We start from the raw sequence: 17387 nt of genomic DNA on the forward strand, positions 1-17387 counted from the left end.
GGTGGGGAGGGGGGGTAGGGCTAGGCAGCGGGGACAGGGGGTTGTAAGGGTTAGGCACCAAGGGCAGGAGGTTAGAGTTAGGCAACAAGGAGGGGAGGTTAGGGTTAGGCACCAAGGGGGGAGGGAGAGTTAGTGTTAGGGAATTGGGTAGAGGGGAGAACCCCCCTTATTCACCCCTGTTGACTTTGTAACAATCAGGATCTCGGCATCTGTATTTAGAGCGCCGGGATACCATATGTCGGTGAATCATACTGCTCCCATGACCTCAATCCAAGGTAGTGAGTTAGTCCAAAACCACAAAATAAATGTAGAAGATACACCTTGCACAGTCATAAATCTTACAGAAGTAGTAACAATCTGATTTTTGTCATATCCACCACGTTACGATACGGAAGGAGAAAAAATAAATGTAGTGTCTACCCGTATGACAATTATTTATTTACATAAAACCAGACGCACCTGGAACAGAAAACCATTAGCAAGCATAACACAAGTCCAATTTCAGGTATCCCCTACCCTTCTATCAGAAGTCTACAATGATGGAGCATGTGAAAACAAAAGAAGGCAAGTCCCGATCACTGGTCCTCCAGCTCCACAATATCACTGTAAAGTCCATGGTTGGCCTGGAGTCCTAGGGTGAGGGTAGAGCTCTGTACAACGTGTTTCATTAAGGTTCCCTGTCTCATGTATGGATCTATCTGAACTGGTGACTGGCTATCTGCACAAAGAACATTGGGCTACCCTTTCAGTTTGTAAACTAAATATATGTCAAACTATATTTAAACAAAAACTTCTGACTGCTTTACAAGTTAAACTGTAATACAGTAATAATGTACAAGTAGTTCTGAATTTGGAATATGTGGGCTACATGACAGCAAAGCACAAGCTCTACCTGTAGCTGCTGGTAAAAGAAAAGCAGCTGGGAGTGCTTTAAAACGTAAAGAAACGTTAATGTAAAAAGCGGACATATCCAGTAGAGAGAATGCATTTCCCACAATGCTCACTGGGCACTGTTTGTAACCATTATCCAACGTGGGTACACATGGAGAGATCCGTGCTTAATTTCTAAGCAATCTGACTAGAGTGCTTAGAAATTTAGCACGGATCTCTCAGTGTGTATGACCATAGCGATAGCGCATCTCTATCGCCGGTACTAGATTGGCCTAGAGGCACAATCTAGTACATCGCTCACTTCACTGCTGTGTGAAGTGAGTGTCCCCCCGCCTCCCCCTCACTCAGCACACATTGCGCTGTGTGCTGAGCAGGGACAGAGGTGTGTGCTGAGCGGTCTGTGCTAGATCGCTCAGCACACATCTCCACGTGTGTACCCCTCTTAAGAGTAAAACAACTGCTGCATTCCCTGTTGGGATTGCAGAGCATCCATTAATTTGAATAGGAGTTTGAGAAATCTCCCAAGCAGTACAGTTTCTATCAGGAAAAAAAGGATTTTAATACCTACCGGTAAATCCTTTTCTCTTAGTCCGTAGAGGATGCTGGGGACTGCAAAAGGACCATGGGGTATAGACTGGATCCGCAGGAGACATGGGCACTTTAAGCCTTTAAATGGGCGTGAACTGGCTCCTCCCTCTATGCCCCTCCTCCAGACCTCAGTTATAGGAACTGTGCCCAGAGGAGACAGACATTTCGAGGACAAGGATTTTGTTAAACTAAGGGTGAAATACACCACACACCATACAACATGGCCTGTACTACAACCAGTTAACAGCGTGAACCAAAGCAATCAGCAACAGGCTGACCTTAACCAAACACAACCTTTGTGTAACAGAAGCAATAACCATTAACAAGTACTGCAGATAAGAGTCCGCACTGGGACGGGCGCCCAGCATCCTCTACGGACTAAGAGAAAAGGATTTACCGGTAGGTATTAAAATCCTATTTTCTCCTTCGTCCTAGAGAATGCTGGGGACTCCGTAAGGACCATGGGGATTATACCAAAGCTCCAGACCGGGCGGGAGAGTGCGGATGACTCTGCAGCACTGATTGAGCAAACATGAGGTCCTCATCAGCCAGGGTATCAAACTTGTAGAATTTTGCAAACGTGTTTGAACCCGACCAAGTAGCTGCTCGGCAAAGCTGTAAAGCCGAGACGCCTCGGGCAGCTGCCCAAGAAGAGCCCACCTTCCTAGTGGAATGGGCTTTTACTGAATTTGGTAACGGCAATCCAGCCGTAGAATGAGCCTGCTGAATCGTGTTACAGATCCAGCGAGCAATAGTCTGCTTAGAAGCAGGAGCGCCAACCTTGTTGGCTGCATACAGGACAAACAGTGCCTCTGTTTTCCTAACCCTAGCCGTCCTGGCTACGTAAATTTTTAAGGCCCTGACTACATCCAGGGACTTGGAATCCTCCAAGTCTCCCGTAGCCACAGGCACCACAATAGGTTGGTTCATATGAATCCACCTTAGGCAAAAATTGAGGACGAGTCCTCAACTCTGCTCTATCCACATGGAAAATCAGATAGGGGGCTTTTGTGAGATAAAGCCGCCAATTCGGACACCCGCCTTGCAGATGCCAAGGCCAACAACATGACCACCTTCCAAGTGAGAAATTTTAATTCAACCGTTTGAAGAGGTTCTAACCAGTGAGATTTTAGGAACCGTGACACCACGTTAAGGTCCCATGGTGCCACTGGGGGCACAAAAGGAGGCTGGATGTGCAGCACTCCCTTCACAAACGTCTGGACTTCTGGGAGAGAAGCCAATTCCTTCTGAAAGAATATAGATAGGGCCGAAATCTGTACCTTAATGGAGCCTAACTTCAGGCCCAAATCCACTCCTGTCTGTAGAAAGTGGAGAAAACGGCCCAGGTGGAAATCTTCCGTAGGAGCATTCTTGGCTTCACACCAAGATACATACTTCCTCCAAATACAGTGATAATGTTTCGCCGTTACCTCCTTCCTAGCCTTTATCAGAGTAGGGATGACTTCCTCCGGAATACCTTTCCCAGCTAGGATTCGGTGTTCAACCGCCATGCCGTCAAACGTAACCGCGGTAAGTCTTGGAACACGCAGGGCCCCTGCTGCAACAGGTCCTCCCTGAGAGGAAGAGGCCATGGATCTTCTTTGAGCATCTCCCGAAGATCTGAATACCAGGCCCTTCGAGGCCAATCTGGAACAATGAGTATTGTCTGCACTCTTTTTCGTCTTATGATTCTCAATATTTTTGAGATGAGAGGAAGAGGAGGGAACACATAGACCGACTGAAACACCCATGGTGTCACCAATGCGTCTACCGCTACTGCCTGAGGGTCCCTTGACCTGGCACAATACCTCCGAAGCTTCTTGTTGAGGCGTGACGCCATCATGTCTATTTGAGGAAGTCCCCAAAGACTTGTTATCTCCGCAAAAACGTCTTGATGAAGTCCCAACTCTCTTGGATGGAGATAGTGTCTGCTGAGGAAGTCTGCTTCCCAGTTGTCCACTCCCGGAATGAAGACTGCTGACAGAGCGCTTACGTGATTTTCCGCCCAGCGAAGAATCCTGGTGGCTTCCGCCATTGCCACTTTGCTCCTTGTCCCGCCTTGGCGGTTTACATGAGCCACGGCTGTGACGTTGTCTGATTGAATCAAAACCGGTAGGTCGCGAAGAAGATTCTCCGCTTGACGTAGGCCGTTGTATATGTCCCTTAATTCCAGTATGTTGAGGTGTAGACAAGCCTCCTGGCTTAAACATAGTCCCTGAAAGTTTCTTCCTTGTGTGACTGCTCCCCATCCTCGGAGGCTCGCGTCCGTGGTCACCAGAACCCAGTCTTGAATGCCGAACCTGCGACCCTCTAGAAGGTAAGCACTCTGCAGCCACCACAGGAGAGACACCCTGGCCCTGGGGGACAGGCTTATTTTCTGATGAATTTGAAGATGGGACCCGGACCACTTGTTCAGAAGGTCCCACTGAAATGTCCTCGCATGATACCTGCCGAAGGGGATGGCCTCGTAGGTCGCCACCATTTTTCCCAGTACTCGAATGCATTGATGGACTGACACTCTTTTCGATTTTAACAGGTCTCTGACCATGTTCTGGAGTTCTTGGACTTTTTCCATTGGGAGAAAAACCCTCTTTTGTTCCGTGTCCAGAATCATGCAAAAGAAACATAGCAGAGTCGTTGGAACCAACTGTGAGTTTGGTAGATTAATAATCCAGCCATGTTGCTGCAGCACTCTCAGGGAGAGCGACACGCTTTTCAGCAACCGATCTCTCGATCTCACTTTTATCAGGAGATCGTCCAAGTACGGGATAATTATGACTCCCTGCCTGCGCAGGAGCACCATCATTTCCGCCATTACCTTGGTGAAAATCCTCGGGGCCGTGGAAAGCCCAAACGGCAACGTCTGAAACTGGTAATGACAGTCCTGTACAGCGACTCTCAGGTACGCCTGATGAGGAGGATATATGGGGACATGAAGGTATGCATCCTTTATGTCTAGTGACACCATAAAATCCCCCCCTTCCAGGCTGGAGATAACTGCCCAGAGCGATTCCATCTTGAATTTGAACTTTTTCAAGTACAGGTTTAGGGATTTTAGATTTAGAATGGGCCTCACCGAGCCATCCGGTTTCAGAACCACAAACAGGGTTGAATAGTACCCCTTCCCCTGTTGAACTAGGGGAACCTTGACAACTACTTGTTGACACAGCTTTTGAATTGCAGCTAAAACTATCTCCCTTTCTGGGGAAGAAGCTGGTAACGCTGATTTGAAAAACCGGCAAGGAGCACGTCTTCGAATTCCAGCTTGTATCCCTGGGATACAATTTCCATCGCCCAAGGATCCACATCTGACTGAACCCAGATGTGGCTGAAGAGTCGAAGACATGCCCCCACCGGTGCGGACTCCCTCAGTGGAGCCCCAGCGTCATGCGGTGGATTTAGTAGAAGCCGGGGAGGATTTCTGCTCCTGGGAACTAGCCGTAGCAGGCATTCTTTTCCCTCTACCCTTACCTCTGGCGAGGAAGGAAGAGCCCCGACCTCTTCTGGACTTATGCGGCCGAAAGGACTGCATCTGATATTGTGGTGTTCTCTTTTGCTGTGGGGTAACATAAGGTAAAAAAGTAGATTTACCCGCAGTAGCTGTGGAAACCAGGTCCGCGTGACCTTCCCCAAATAAAACCTCACCCTTGTAAGGCAAAACTTCCATATGCCTCTTTGAGTCGGCATCACCCGTCCATTGGCGGGTCCACAGGGCTCGCCTAGCAGAAATCGCCATGGCGTTGGCTCTCGAACCTAGCAGCCCAACGTCTCTCTGAGCGTCTCTCATATATAAGACTGCGTCTTTAATGTGACCTAAGGTCAATAAAATGGTATCCCTATCTAGGGTGTCAATGTCAGCTGACAAGGTAACTGTCCAAGCTGCTACAGCGCTACAAACCCAAGCCGACGCTACTGCCGGTCTGAGCAAAGCACCCGTATGTGTATAAATTGATTTCAAGGTAGTATCCTGTCTGCAAACAGCAGGATCCTTCAGGGCTGCCGTGTCTGGAGACGGTAGCGCCACCTTCTTGGACAAACGCGTTAAGGCCATGTCGACCCTGGGTGAGGATTCCCACCGTACCCTGTCCTGTGCAGGGAGAGGATATGCCATAAGAATCCTCTTGGGAATCTGCAGTTTTTTGTCTGGAGTTTCCCAAGCTTTTTCCAATAACGCGTTCAGCTCATGAGATGGGGGAAAGGTTACCTCAGGTTTCTTTTCCTTAACCATGCATACCCTCATGTCAGGGACTGAGGGGTCATCCGTGATATGCAAAACATCTTTTGTTGCAATAATCATATAACGAATACTTTTGGTCACCCTTGGGTGTAAATTCGCATCATCGTAGTCGACACTGGAGTCAGAATCCGTGTCTGCCACATGGGACAGGGGACGTTTCTGAGACCCTGAAGGGCCCTGTGACACAGTTAAAGCCATGGATTGACTCCCTGTTTTATCCCTGGACTCTGCTTTGTCCATTCTCTTATGTAATAAAGACACATTTGCATTTAAAACATTCCACATATCCAACCAAACAGGTGTCGGCGTTGCCGACGGAGACACCACAATCATCTGCTCCACCTCCTCCTTAGATGAGCCATCCGCTTCAGACATGCCGACACACGTAACGACACCCCCACACACTCAGGGATATATCTATATGGAGACAGTCCCCCAATAAGGTCCTTTGGAGAGACAGAGAGAGAGTATGCCAGCACACACCCAGCCCCACCGGACACTGGAATAAAATCCCAGTTAGTACAGCGCATATATATATATATATATATATATATATATATATATATACATACACATACACACATACATACACTCACTGCGCCAATTAAATGTGCCCCCCCCCCCCCTCTTTATTGCCCTCTGTAACCGTATTCAGCAGGGGAAAGTCCGGGGAGCCAGCTTCTCTGCAGTGTGCTGTGGAGAAAATGGCGCTGGTTAGTGCTGGAGGATCAAGCTCCGCCCCCTCACCGGCGGGCTTCGGTCCCGCTCAAATTATTTATACTGGCGGGGGTTTTTCAATATACCGCCTCTGCAGTATCTAATGCATCTGCCAGTGTCCCTTGAGGTTAATATTGCTGCCCAGGGCGCCCCCCCCCCCCCTGTGCCCTGCACCCTTACTGTGCCCGCTGTGTGTGTATGTGTGGGAGCAAGTGAAGATCTGAAGTCTTCTGCCGCCTTTGAAGTCTTCTGTTTTCTTAATACTCACCCGGCTTCTATCTTCCGGCTCTGTGAGGAGGACGGCGGCGTGGCTCCGGGACGAACAGCGAGGGGGAGACCTGTGTTCCGACCCTCTGGAGCTAATGGTGTCCAGTAGCCTAAGAAGCAGAGCCTATCATTAAGTAGGTCTGCTTCTCTCTCCTCAGTCCCATGAAGCAGGGAGTCTGTTGCCAGCAGTGCTCCCTGAAAATAAAAAAAAACCTAACAAAAGTCTATTTTCAGGGAAACTCAGGAGAGCTCCCCTGCAGTGCACCCAGTCTCCTCTGGGCACAGGATCTAACTGAGGTCTGGAGAAGGGGCATATAGGGAGGAGCCAGTGCACACCCATTCTAAAGTCTTTAGAGTGCCCATGTCACCTGCGGAGCCCGTCTATACCCCATGGTCCGTACGGAGTCCCCAGCATCCTCTAGGACGTAAGAGAAACACCCACGGTGTCACTAGTGCGCCCACTGCTATTGCTTGAGGGTCCCTCGACCTGGAACAATATGTCTGAAGCTTCTTGTTGAGGCGAGACACCATCATGTCTACGACTTGTCACTTCTGCAAAGACCTCTTGATGAAGACCCCACTCTCATGGATGAAGATCGTGTCTGCTGAGGAAGTCTGCTTCCCAATTGTCCACGCCTGGAATGAAGACCGCTAACAGAGCGCTTGCATGCTTTTCAGCCCAGCGGAGAGTCCTTGTGGTCTCTGCCATCGCCGCTCTGCTCCTTGCGCCACCGCTGTTTTGTTGTCCGACTGAATCAGGACGGGTAGGCCGCGAAGGAGATGTGCTGCTTGTAGAAGGCCGTTGTAAATGGCCCTTAATTCCAGAATGTTTATGTGCAGACAAGCTTCTTGCCTGGACCATTTCCCTTGGAAATTTTCCACCTGCGTGACTGCTCCCCAACCTCGGAGACTCGCATCTGTGGTTACCAGGACCCAATCCTGGATCCCGAACCTGCGACCCTCTAGAAGGTGAGAACTTTGGAGCCACCACAGAAGAGAAATCCTGGCCCTGGGGGACAGGCTTATCCTCCGGTGCATGTGTAGATGGGACCCGGACCACTTGTCCAACAGGTCCCACTGAAAAGTTCTGGCATGAAACCTGCCAAACGGAATGGCCTCGTAGGCCGCCACCATTTTCCCCAGCACTCGAGTGCATTGATGAATCGACACTCTTGCCGGTTTCAGATGTTCCTTGACCGTGTACTGGATTTCCAGAGCTTTTTCCAACGGGAGAAAAACTCTCTGTAGATCTGTGTCCAGAATCATGCCCAAGAACGACAGCCGTGTTGTCGGAATCAACTGTGACACTGGCAAATTTAGGAGCCAGCCATGTTGCTGCAGAACTGTCAGGGAGTGCGCAACGTTTTTTAGTAACTGCTCCTGTGATCTAGTCTTTATCAGGCGATCGTCCAAGTACGGGATAATCGTGACCCCTTGCTTGCGCAGGAGCACCATCATTTCCGCTATTACCTTGGTGAAAATCCTCGGGGCCGTGGAAAGACCAAACGGCAACGTCTGAAATTTGTAGTGACAATCCTGAACAGCGAACCTCAGGTACGCCTGATGAGGAGGATATATGGGAACATGTAGGTAAGCATCCTTTTATGTCGACTGACACCATAAAATCCCCCCCCCCCCCTCCAGACTGGAGATCACTGCTCGGAGAGACTCCATCTTGAATTTGAAACTTTTCAAATACAGATTGAGGGATTTTAAAGTTCAGAATCGGTCTGACCGAGCCATCCAGCTTCGGGATCATAAACAGGCTTGAATAAAACCCTTCTCCCCATTGTGACGGGGGTACCGCGACAATGACTCGCTGCTGACACAGCTTTTGTATTGCCGCACACACTACCTCTCTTTCCGGAAGAGAAGCTGGCAAGGCCCATTTGAAAAACCGGTGTGGAGGCACGTCTTGAAACTCCAGTTTGTATCCTTGGGTCACAATTTCCAGCACCCAAGGATCCAGGCCCGAGAGAACCCAGACCCGACTGAAGAGCTGAAGACGTGCCCCCACCGGTGCTGACTCCCGCAGGGGAGCCCCAGCGTCATGCGGTGGATTTGGCAGAAGCCGGGGAGGACTTCTGCTCCTGGGAGCCTGCCCCAGCCGGCGATCTTTTTCCTTTTCCCTTACCTCTTGCCGCAAGGAAGGATGACCCACGTCCTTTCCGGAATTATTGCGACCGAAAGGACTGCATCTGGTATTGAGGCGTTTTCTTTTGCTGTGGAGGGACAAAAGGCAGAAAAGAGGACTTACCCGCGGTAGCTGTAGAAAGCAGGTCCGCAAGGCCTTCACCAAACAAAACTCCACCCTTATAGAGCAGAGCCTCCATAGACTTCTTAGAATCAGCATCACCATTCCATTGATGAGTCCACAACGCCCTCCTAGCCGATATCGCTACGGCATTGGCCCTTGATCCCAAGAGGCCAACATCTCTCGCAGTCTCCTTTAGATAGACTGCAGCGTCCCTGATATGACCCAGTGTCAACAGCACTCTCTCTCTATCCAGGGTGTCCATTTCAGCTGACAAGGTATCTGCCCACTTTTCAATAGCGTTACTCACCCATGCCGCTGCCACGGCCAGCCTGAGCAGCATACCTGTCGTGACAAATAGATTTCAGGGTAGCTTCCTACCTACGATCAGAAGGATCCCACAATCATGTATTGAATACTCTTAGCCACCTTAGGATGCAACTTTGCATCATTATAGTCGACAATGGAGTCGGAATCCGTGTCAGTATCAGTGTCTGATTTCTGGGTAAATGAACGTGTTTGGGACCCCGAAGGGGTCTGAGTGTGTGGCACTAACTCTCCCATGGATTGCCCCAATGCTTGGTTCTGAGACTCGGATTTGTCCAACCTCTTATGCAACAAAGCCACACTTTTATTTAAAACACCCCACATCTCAAACCAATCAGCAGTCGGCGTGCCGACGGAGTCACTCCCTCACTCTGTTTAGTCCCCACACGAGCCTCCTCCTGGGAAGAGCATTCAGCCTCAGACATGCCGACACACACGTACCGACAGCCCCAAACACACTGGGCTAAAGGGGACAGACCCACAGTAAGGCCTTTCAGAGAGACAGAGATGGAGATTGCCAGCCCACACCCAGCACCCCACCGGTCTGACGAATGAAACAATGCCCCAGACCTATAAGCGCTGTTATATATTAAGAAGAAGAAGAATAACCAACACCAATTTTTGTGCCCCCCCCCCCCTCGTTTTTAGCACCCTGTTACTTGTGCCAGCAGTGAAGGGCCAGGAGCAGCGTCTCTGCAGCAAGCTGTGGAGAGAAAATGGCGCTGGTTAGAGCTGGAGGACGAAGCCCCGCCCCCTACATGGCGCGCTTCTGTCCCGCAATTTTTTACACTGGTGGGGGTCCCCTGATAGTGCCTCCGCACTCCATATACATGCCAGTCAAAATAATGAGGTTTTTATTGCTGCTCAGGGCGCCTCCCCTGTGCCCTGCACCCATGCAGTGCCTGTGTGTGTGGGAGCAATGGCGCGCAGCGCGACCGCTGCACGGTACCTCAGGAAGACTGAAGTCTTCTGCCGCCTTCACTGAAGTCTTCTTTGCTTCGGTTACTCACCTGTCTTCTTACTGGCTCTGTGAGGGGGACAGCGGCGCGGCTCCGGGAACGAGCAGCTAGGTGACCCAAGTGATCAGACCCTCTGGAGCTAATGGTGTCCAGTAGCCTAAGAAGCAGAGCCTTTCAACTCACAGAAGTAGGTCTGCTTCTCTCCCCTCAGTCCCACGATGCAGGAAGCCTGTTGCCAGCAGTGCTCCCTGAAAATAAAAAAAACTAACAAAAGTCTTTTTAGAGAAACTCTGTAGAGCTCCCCTAGTGTGTGACCAGTCTCCTCTGGGCACAGAATCTGAGGTCTGGAGGAGGGGCATAGAGGGAGGAGCCAGTTCACGCCCATTTAAAGTCTTAAAGTGCCCATGTCTCCTGCGGATCCCGTCTATACCCCATGGTCCTTTTGGAGTCCCCAGCATCCTCTAGGACGAAGGAGAAAATATTTAATTGAACAGCACAAGATCTTGTATTTGTAATAGGCATGTTTATTTGAATGCAATTTATGCTAAATAATATTAGTTGTAGTTTTCTAGGTTTCCATTAACATTTGTATCATTCCTGGCAACTGCAACTATTTTTGTTTTATATTTAAAAACTCAGGCAAGGCCAAAAAATCAGATAGTGGGTTTTTGTCATAACAGGTCATGTTTTGTATATCCAGTGATTAAAACTCACACAGCAGTCATGTAACAGATTCTCAGATGTGACTGCCCCTGTCTTTGAAATATGGATTTGCATGTTGTCCCTAGGAAAGAGCTTGCAGAAGATCCCCTAATCTTTCTTCTCAGACACAACCATATGGAGTTTAGGAAAGCCAGGACAATCAGTACAATGTGCCTGTGACAAACCTGAGTTACTTGGTGTTGCTTTCTTGTGCATCTGATTATTTGTCTTTACAATAAACAAGCAAAATGTTAAATTAGTGTATTGATCTACATCACTCCTCATTCGAAAAGGCTCTCAATAGTATCACAATACTGTACATAATGCTATTATGCCACAATATGGTCCAGACAGGTTCAACCATTTTGGAGTTTAGTGGCAAACCCTCAGCCACAAAGTGTCTTTGGAGCACCAAAACATCCAAGTGGTACACCAGAGTCACCTTTTTCTGCAAAGATTTGGTCTTCTTTTGGTTTTCTCTGGAGACAGATCAATAGATAGCATTGCCCATTTATGTATACAGTGGTAATGTAGACAATACACCATTTCCATCACACCAAAGGCCTGATTCAGAGATAGACTCTAATCTTGCATCCACATCTTTGTACACAGTGGCTGTGCAAAAAAAAACGCAGGAACCGCAAGGGGCGTCTTAAGTAGAAAAAAAAGACACCCACTCTAGGCTCCTGTGATCCGAAGGCTGGGTCCAAAGATGAAAATTTGGATACTCTGCGTGAACTTCGAATATCTGAATAACCCTGACGTTACTCAGGATGTTTTCCATAACCACGCAGCCTTGGAGTGGCTGCCACAGTGGATGACGCTGTGGATGACTAGCTGCTGCACGTCCACAAATCGGGACAGACACACCCCTGTAATCTGGTACGGTCCACCTCTACACCCCTAAACAGCTACAGACTGTTACTTACCAAACGTCTTTAGCCGCTCTGTGACTGACATCGCAGCTCTAACGCATGTGCAGATTAAATATCTGAGATTAGCGCAAGTATCGGATTTATGTATATCTCTAAATAAGGCCCCAACACAAAAAAAAGAAGCTTTACGTTAACACTTGCAATGTACAGGAAAAGCTACAGTACTTTCATGAACCATTTATAGCACATTTCACTAAAGAAAACAAACGTCAACTTACCTCTCCTGTGACTGTTCTTCATACATTCTCTCTTTCCCTTCCTTGAAGAGTCTTATTGCTCGTTTTGATTTCTTCATTAGACTGTCAATATAGATTTTAAAATATTCATTCTCACTCAGCTGCACAAGCTTCTGGTTGTCATCATACTTGCTTAAAATAAGTCTCAAATGTTGATATGTGTCAGGCAAAATATCAAGTATGTACGGAGGGCTGTTCTTCAGCTGAAGTTTTGGGCTTTGGCATAATCTTACCTGGGGTAAAGAGAAAATAAGAATACATGACATTTTAGTTATAAAAGGCAACTTAAATTGTATGTTAAAACACAGTTAGACAGTCAGAAAAAAAATAAATTAACCTGAAATGAGAGAAAACACAATAATACCTAGAACAGTGTGTGTGTTGGGGGGGGGGGTTGGTAGGGGGAGGAGAAAAACACTAAAGACTTCCCCTAGCATTTATGGGGTAAAGGGAAGAAGGGGATTTTGAATTATAGTCAATCCTTAGACGGGTCTTTGTTTAGTATTACACAGACCAATTACACGCGTACCAAATCTTTTCTACACTGTCATACCAGGCCAAATATTCTGAATCGTATAGTAGAGTGACAAACACTAGAAGAGAGATATGTCCAACCTTCTAAAGGAGTGGAGAAGTAGACAAGTGGTTGAGCATCGGAAATGTTTTATTGGCCAGGTACACCTATGTACACCCGGAATTTATCTTACAGGTAACTGCATGCCAGAAAACTCAAACAAACATCTTACATTGCCTGTTACAATACATTAAAAATACATAAAAATGTACAATCAATAGTCATCAAAACAAATCTCCTATATGTAAAAAGAGTATTCATACTAAACTAGGCAGACCCTTTGTTCAAGTGTTCAACAAATTAATTGCATGTGGAAAAAAATAAGATTTGAAACCTACCGGTAAATCTTTTTCTCCTAGTCCGTAGAGGATGCTGGAGACTCCGTAAGAACCATGGGGTATAGACGGGCTTCGCAGGAGACATGGGCACTCTAAAGACTTTAGATGGGTGTGCACTGGCCCCTCCCTCTATACCACTACTCCAGACCTCAGTTAAAGAACTGTGCCCAGAGGAGACGGACAGTGCGAGGAAAGGATTTTTGTTAATCTAAGGGCAAGATTCATACCAGCCCACACCATCCACACCGTATAACATGGAATACACGCAACCAGTTAACAGTATGAACAAAACAGCATCAGCCAAAGACTGATCTTAACTGTAACATAACCCTTATGTAAGCAATAACTATATACAAGCCTTGCAGAAATATGTCCGCACTGGGACGGGCGCCCAGCATCCTCTACGGACTAGGAGAAAAAAATTTACAGGTAGGTTTAAAATCTTATTTTCTCTTACGTCCTAGAGGATGCTGGGGACTCCGTAAGGACCATGGGGATTATACCAAAGCTCCAGACCGGGCGGGAGAGTGCGGATCACTCTGCAGCACCGATTGAGCAAACATGTGGTCCTCATCAGCCAGGGTATCAAACTTGTAGAATTTTGAAAAAAGTGTTTCAACCCGACCAAGTCGCCGCTCGGCAAAGCTGTAATGCCGAGACGCCTCGGGCAGCCGCCCAAGAAGAGCCCACCTTCCTCGTGGAATGGGCCTTTACCGAATTTGGTAACGGCAATCCAGCCGTAGAATGAGCCTGCTGAATTGTGTTACAGATCCAGCGAACAATAGTCTGTTTAGCAGCAGGAGCGCCAACCTTGTTAGCTGCATACAGGACAAACAGTGCCTCTGTATTCCTAACCCGAGCCGTCCTGGCTACATAAATGTTTTAAGGCCCTGACTACATCAAGGGACTTGGAATCATCCAAGTCACCCATAGCCACAGGTACCACAATAGGTTGGTTCATATGAACAGATGAAACCACTTTAGGCAAAAATTGAGGACGAGTCCTCAACTCTGCTCTATCCACATGGAAAATCAGATAGGGGGCTTTTGTGAGATAAAGCCGCCAATTCCGACACCCGCCTTGCAGATGCCAAGGCCAACAACATGACCACCTTCCAAGTGAGAAATTTTAATTCAACCGTTTGAAGAGGTTCAAACCAATGAGATATTAGGAACTGTAACACCACGTTAAGGTCCCATGGTGCCACTGGGGGCACAAAAGGAGGCTGGATGTGCAGCACTCCCTTTACAAAAGTCTGGACATCTGTGAGAGAAGCCAATTCCTTCTGAAAGAAAATTGATTGGGCTGAAATCTGTACCTTAATGGAGCCTAACTTTAGGCCCAAATCCACTCCTGTCTGTAGAAAGTGGAGAAAACGGCCCAGGTGGAAATCTTCCGTAGGAGCATTCTTGGCGTCACACCAAGATACATACTTCCTCCAGATACAGTGATAATGTTTCGCTATCACCTCCTTCCTAGCCTTTATCAGAGTAGGGATGACTTCCTCCAGAATACCTTTCCCAGCTAGGATTTGGTGTTCAACCGCCATGCCGTCAAACGTAACCGCGGTAAGTCTTGGAACACGCAGGGCCCCTGCTGCAACAGGTCCTCCCTGAGAGGAAGAGGCCACGGATCTTTTGTGAGCATCTCCTGAAGATCTGAATACCAGGCCCTTCGAGGCCAATCTGGAACAACGAGTATTGTCTGCACTCTTTTTCGTCTTATGATTCTCAATATTTTTGAGATGAGCGGAAGAGGAGGGAAAACATAGACCGACTGAAACACCCATGGTGTCACCAGGGCGTCCACCGCTACTGCCTGAGGGTCCCTTGACCTGGCACAATACCTCCTAAGCTTCTTGTTGAGGCGTGACGCCATCATGTCTGTCTATTTGAGGAAGTCCCCAATGACTTGTTATCTCTGCAAAATCTTCTTGATGAAGTCCCCACTCTCCTGGATGGAGATAGTGTCTGCTGAGGAAGTCTGCTTCCCAGTTGTCCACTCCCGGAATGAAGACAGCTAACAGAGCGCTTATGTGATTTTCCGCCCAGAGAAGAATCCTGGTGGCTTCCGCCATTGCCATGCTGCTCCTTGTCCCGCCTTGGCGGTTAACATGAGCCACGGCTGTGACGTTGTCTGATTGAATCAAAACCAGTAGGTCGCGAAGAAGATTCTCCGCTTGTTGTAGGCCGTTGTATATGGCCCTCAATTCCAGTACGTTGATGTGTAGACAAGCCTCCTGGCTTGACCATAGTCCCTGAAAATGTCTTCCTTGTGTGACTGCTCCCCATCCTCGGAGGCTCGCATCCGTGGTCACCAGAACCCAGTCTTGAATACCGAACCTGCGACCCTCGAGAAGGTGAGCACTCTGCAGCCACCACAGGAGAGACACCCTGGCCCTGGGGGACAGGCTTATTTTCAGATGTATTTGTAGATGGGACCCCGACCACTTATCCAGAAGGTCCCACTGAAATGTCCTCGCATGGAACCTGCCGAAGGGGATGGCCTCGTAGGCCGCCACCATTTTTCCCAGTACTCGAGTGCATTGATGGACTGACACTCTTTTTGGTTTTAGCAGGTCCCTGACCATGTTCTGGAGTTCCTGGGCTTTATCCAATGGGAGAAAAACCCTCTTCTGTTCCGTGTCCAGAATCATGCCTAAGAAAGATAGCCGAGTTGTTGGAATCAACTGTGACTTTGGTAGATTTAGAATCCAGCCGTGCTGCTGCAGCACTCTCAAGGAGAGCGACACGCTTTTCAGCAATTGATCTCTCGATCTCGCTTTTATCAGGAGATCGTCCAAGTACGGGATAATTGTGACTTTCTGCCTGCGCAGGAGCACCATCATTTCCGCCATTACCTTGGTGAAAATCCTCGGGCCCGTGGAAAGCCCAAACGGCAACGTCTGAAACTGGTGATGACAGTCCTGTACAGCGAATCTCAGGTACGCCTGATGAGGAGGATATATGGGGACATGAAGGTATGCATCCTTTATGTCTAGTGACACCATAAAATTGCCCCCTTCCAGGCTGGAGATAACTGTCCAGAGCGATTCCATTTTGAATTTGAACTTTTTCAAGTACAGGTTTAGGGATTTTAGATTCAGAATGGGTCTGACCGAGCAAACCGGTTTCGGGACCACAAATAGGGTTGAATAGTACCCTTTTCCCTGTTGGACTAGGGGAACCTTGATAATCACTTGCTGTTGATACAGCTTTTGAATTGCAGCTAAAACTATTTACCTCTCTGGGGGAGAAGCTGGCAAAGCCGACTTGAAGAATCGGCGAGGAGGCACCTCTTCGAATTCCGGTTTGTAGCCTTGGGATATAATTTCCATCGCCCAAAGTTCCACGTCTGACTGAACCCAGACCTGGGTGAAGAGTCAAAGACGTGCCCCCACCGGCGCGGACTCCCTCAGTGGAGCCCCAGCGTCATGTGATGGATTTAGTAGAAGCCGGGGAGGACTTCTGCTCCTGGGAACTAGCCATAGCAGGCATTCTTTTCCCTCTACCCTTACCTCTGGCGAGGAAGGAAGAGCCCCGACCTCTTCTGGACTTATGCGACCGAAAGGACTGAATCTGATATTGTGGTGTTTTCTTTTGCTGTGGGGGAACATAAGGCAAAAAAGAAGATTTACCCGCGGTAGCCGTGGAAACCAGGTCCGCGAGACCCTCCCCAAATAAGACCTCACCCTTGTAAGGTAAAACTTCCATATGTCTCTTTGAGTCGGCATCACCCATCCATTGGCGGGTCCACAGGGCTCGCCTAGCAGAAATAGCCATGGCGTTGGCTCTTGAACCTAACAGCCCAACGTCTCTCGCAGCGTCTCTCATATATAAGGCTGCGTCTTTAATGTGACCCAAGGTCAATAATATGCTATCCCTATCTAGGGTGTCAGTGTCAGATGACAAGATATCTGCCCATGCTGCTACAGCGCTACATACCCATGCCGACGCTACTGCCGGTCTGAGCAAGGCACCCGTATGTGTATAAATTGATTTTAAGGTAGTTTCCTGTCTGCGATCAGCAGGATCCTTGAGGGCTGCCGTATCCGGAGATGGTAGCGCCACCTTTTTGGACAAGCGCGTTAAAGCCTTGTCCACCCTGGGCGAGGATTCCCACCGTAACCTGTCCTGCGCAGGGAAAGGGTACGCCATAAGAATTCTCTTGGGAATCTGCAGTTTCTTGTCTGGAGTTTCACAAGCCTTTTCAAATAAAGCGTTCAGCTCATGAGACGGGGTAAAGGTTACCTCAGGTTTCTTTTCCTTAAACATGCATACCCTCGTGTCAGGGACAGAGGGGTCATCTGTGATATGCAAAACATCTTTTATAGCAATAATCATTTGCATTTAAAACATTCC

General features: G+C 48.3%; 1 protein-coding gene across 8 annotated transcripts in view; it reads right to left on the reverse strand.

The window, feature by feature from the left end:
* CBLB (Cbl proto-oncogene B) overlaps positions 1-17387 on the reverse strand; it is a 394231-nt gene that overhangs the window by 246980 nt on the left and 129864 nt on the right. For all 8 annotated transcript variants that reach the window (XM_063953613.1, XM_063953612.1, XM_063953611.1 and 5 more), the window contains exon 2: positions 12096-12346. In XM_063953613.1, the coding sequence (XP_063809683.1) occupies positions 12096-12346 (251 nt within the window). The remainder of the gene's footprint in view (positions 1-12095; positions 12347-17387) is intronic.

The sequence above is a fragment of the Pseudophryne corroboree genome, chromosome 2, assembly GCF_028390025.1.
Source record: "Pseudophryne corroboree isolate aPseCor3 chromosome 2, aPseCor3.hap2, whole genome shotgun sequence".
Lineage (NCBI taxonomy): Eukaryota > Metazoa > Chordata > Amphibia > Anura > Myobatrachidae > Pseudophryne > Pseudophryne corroboree.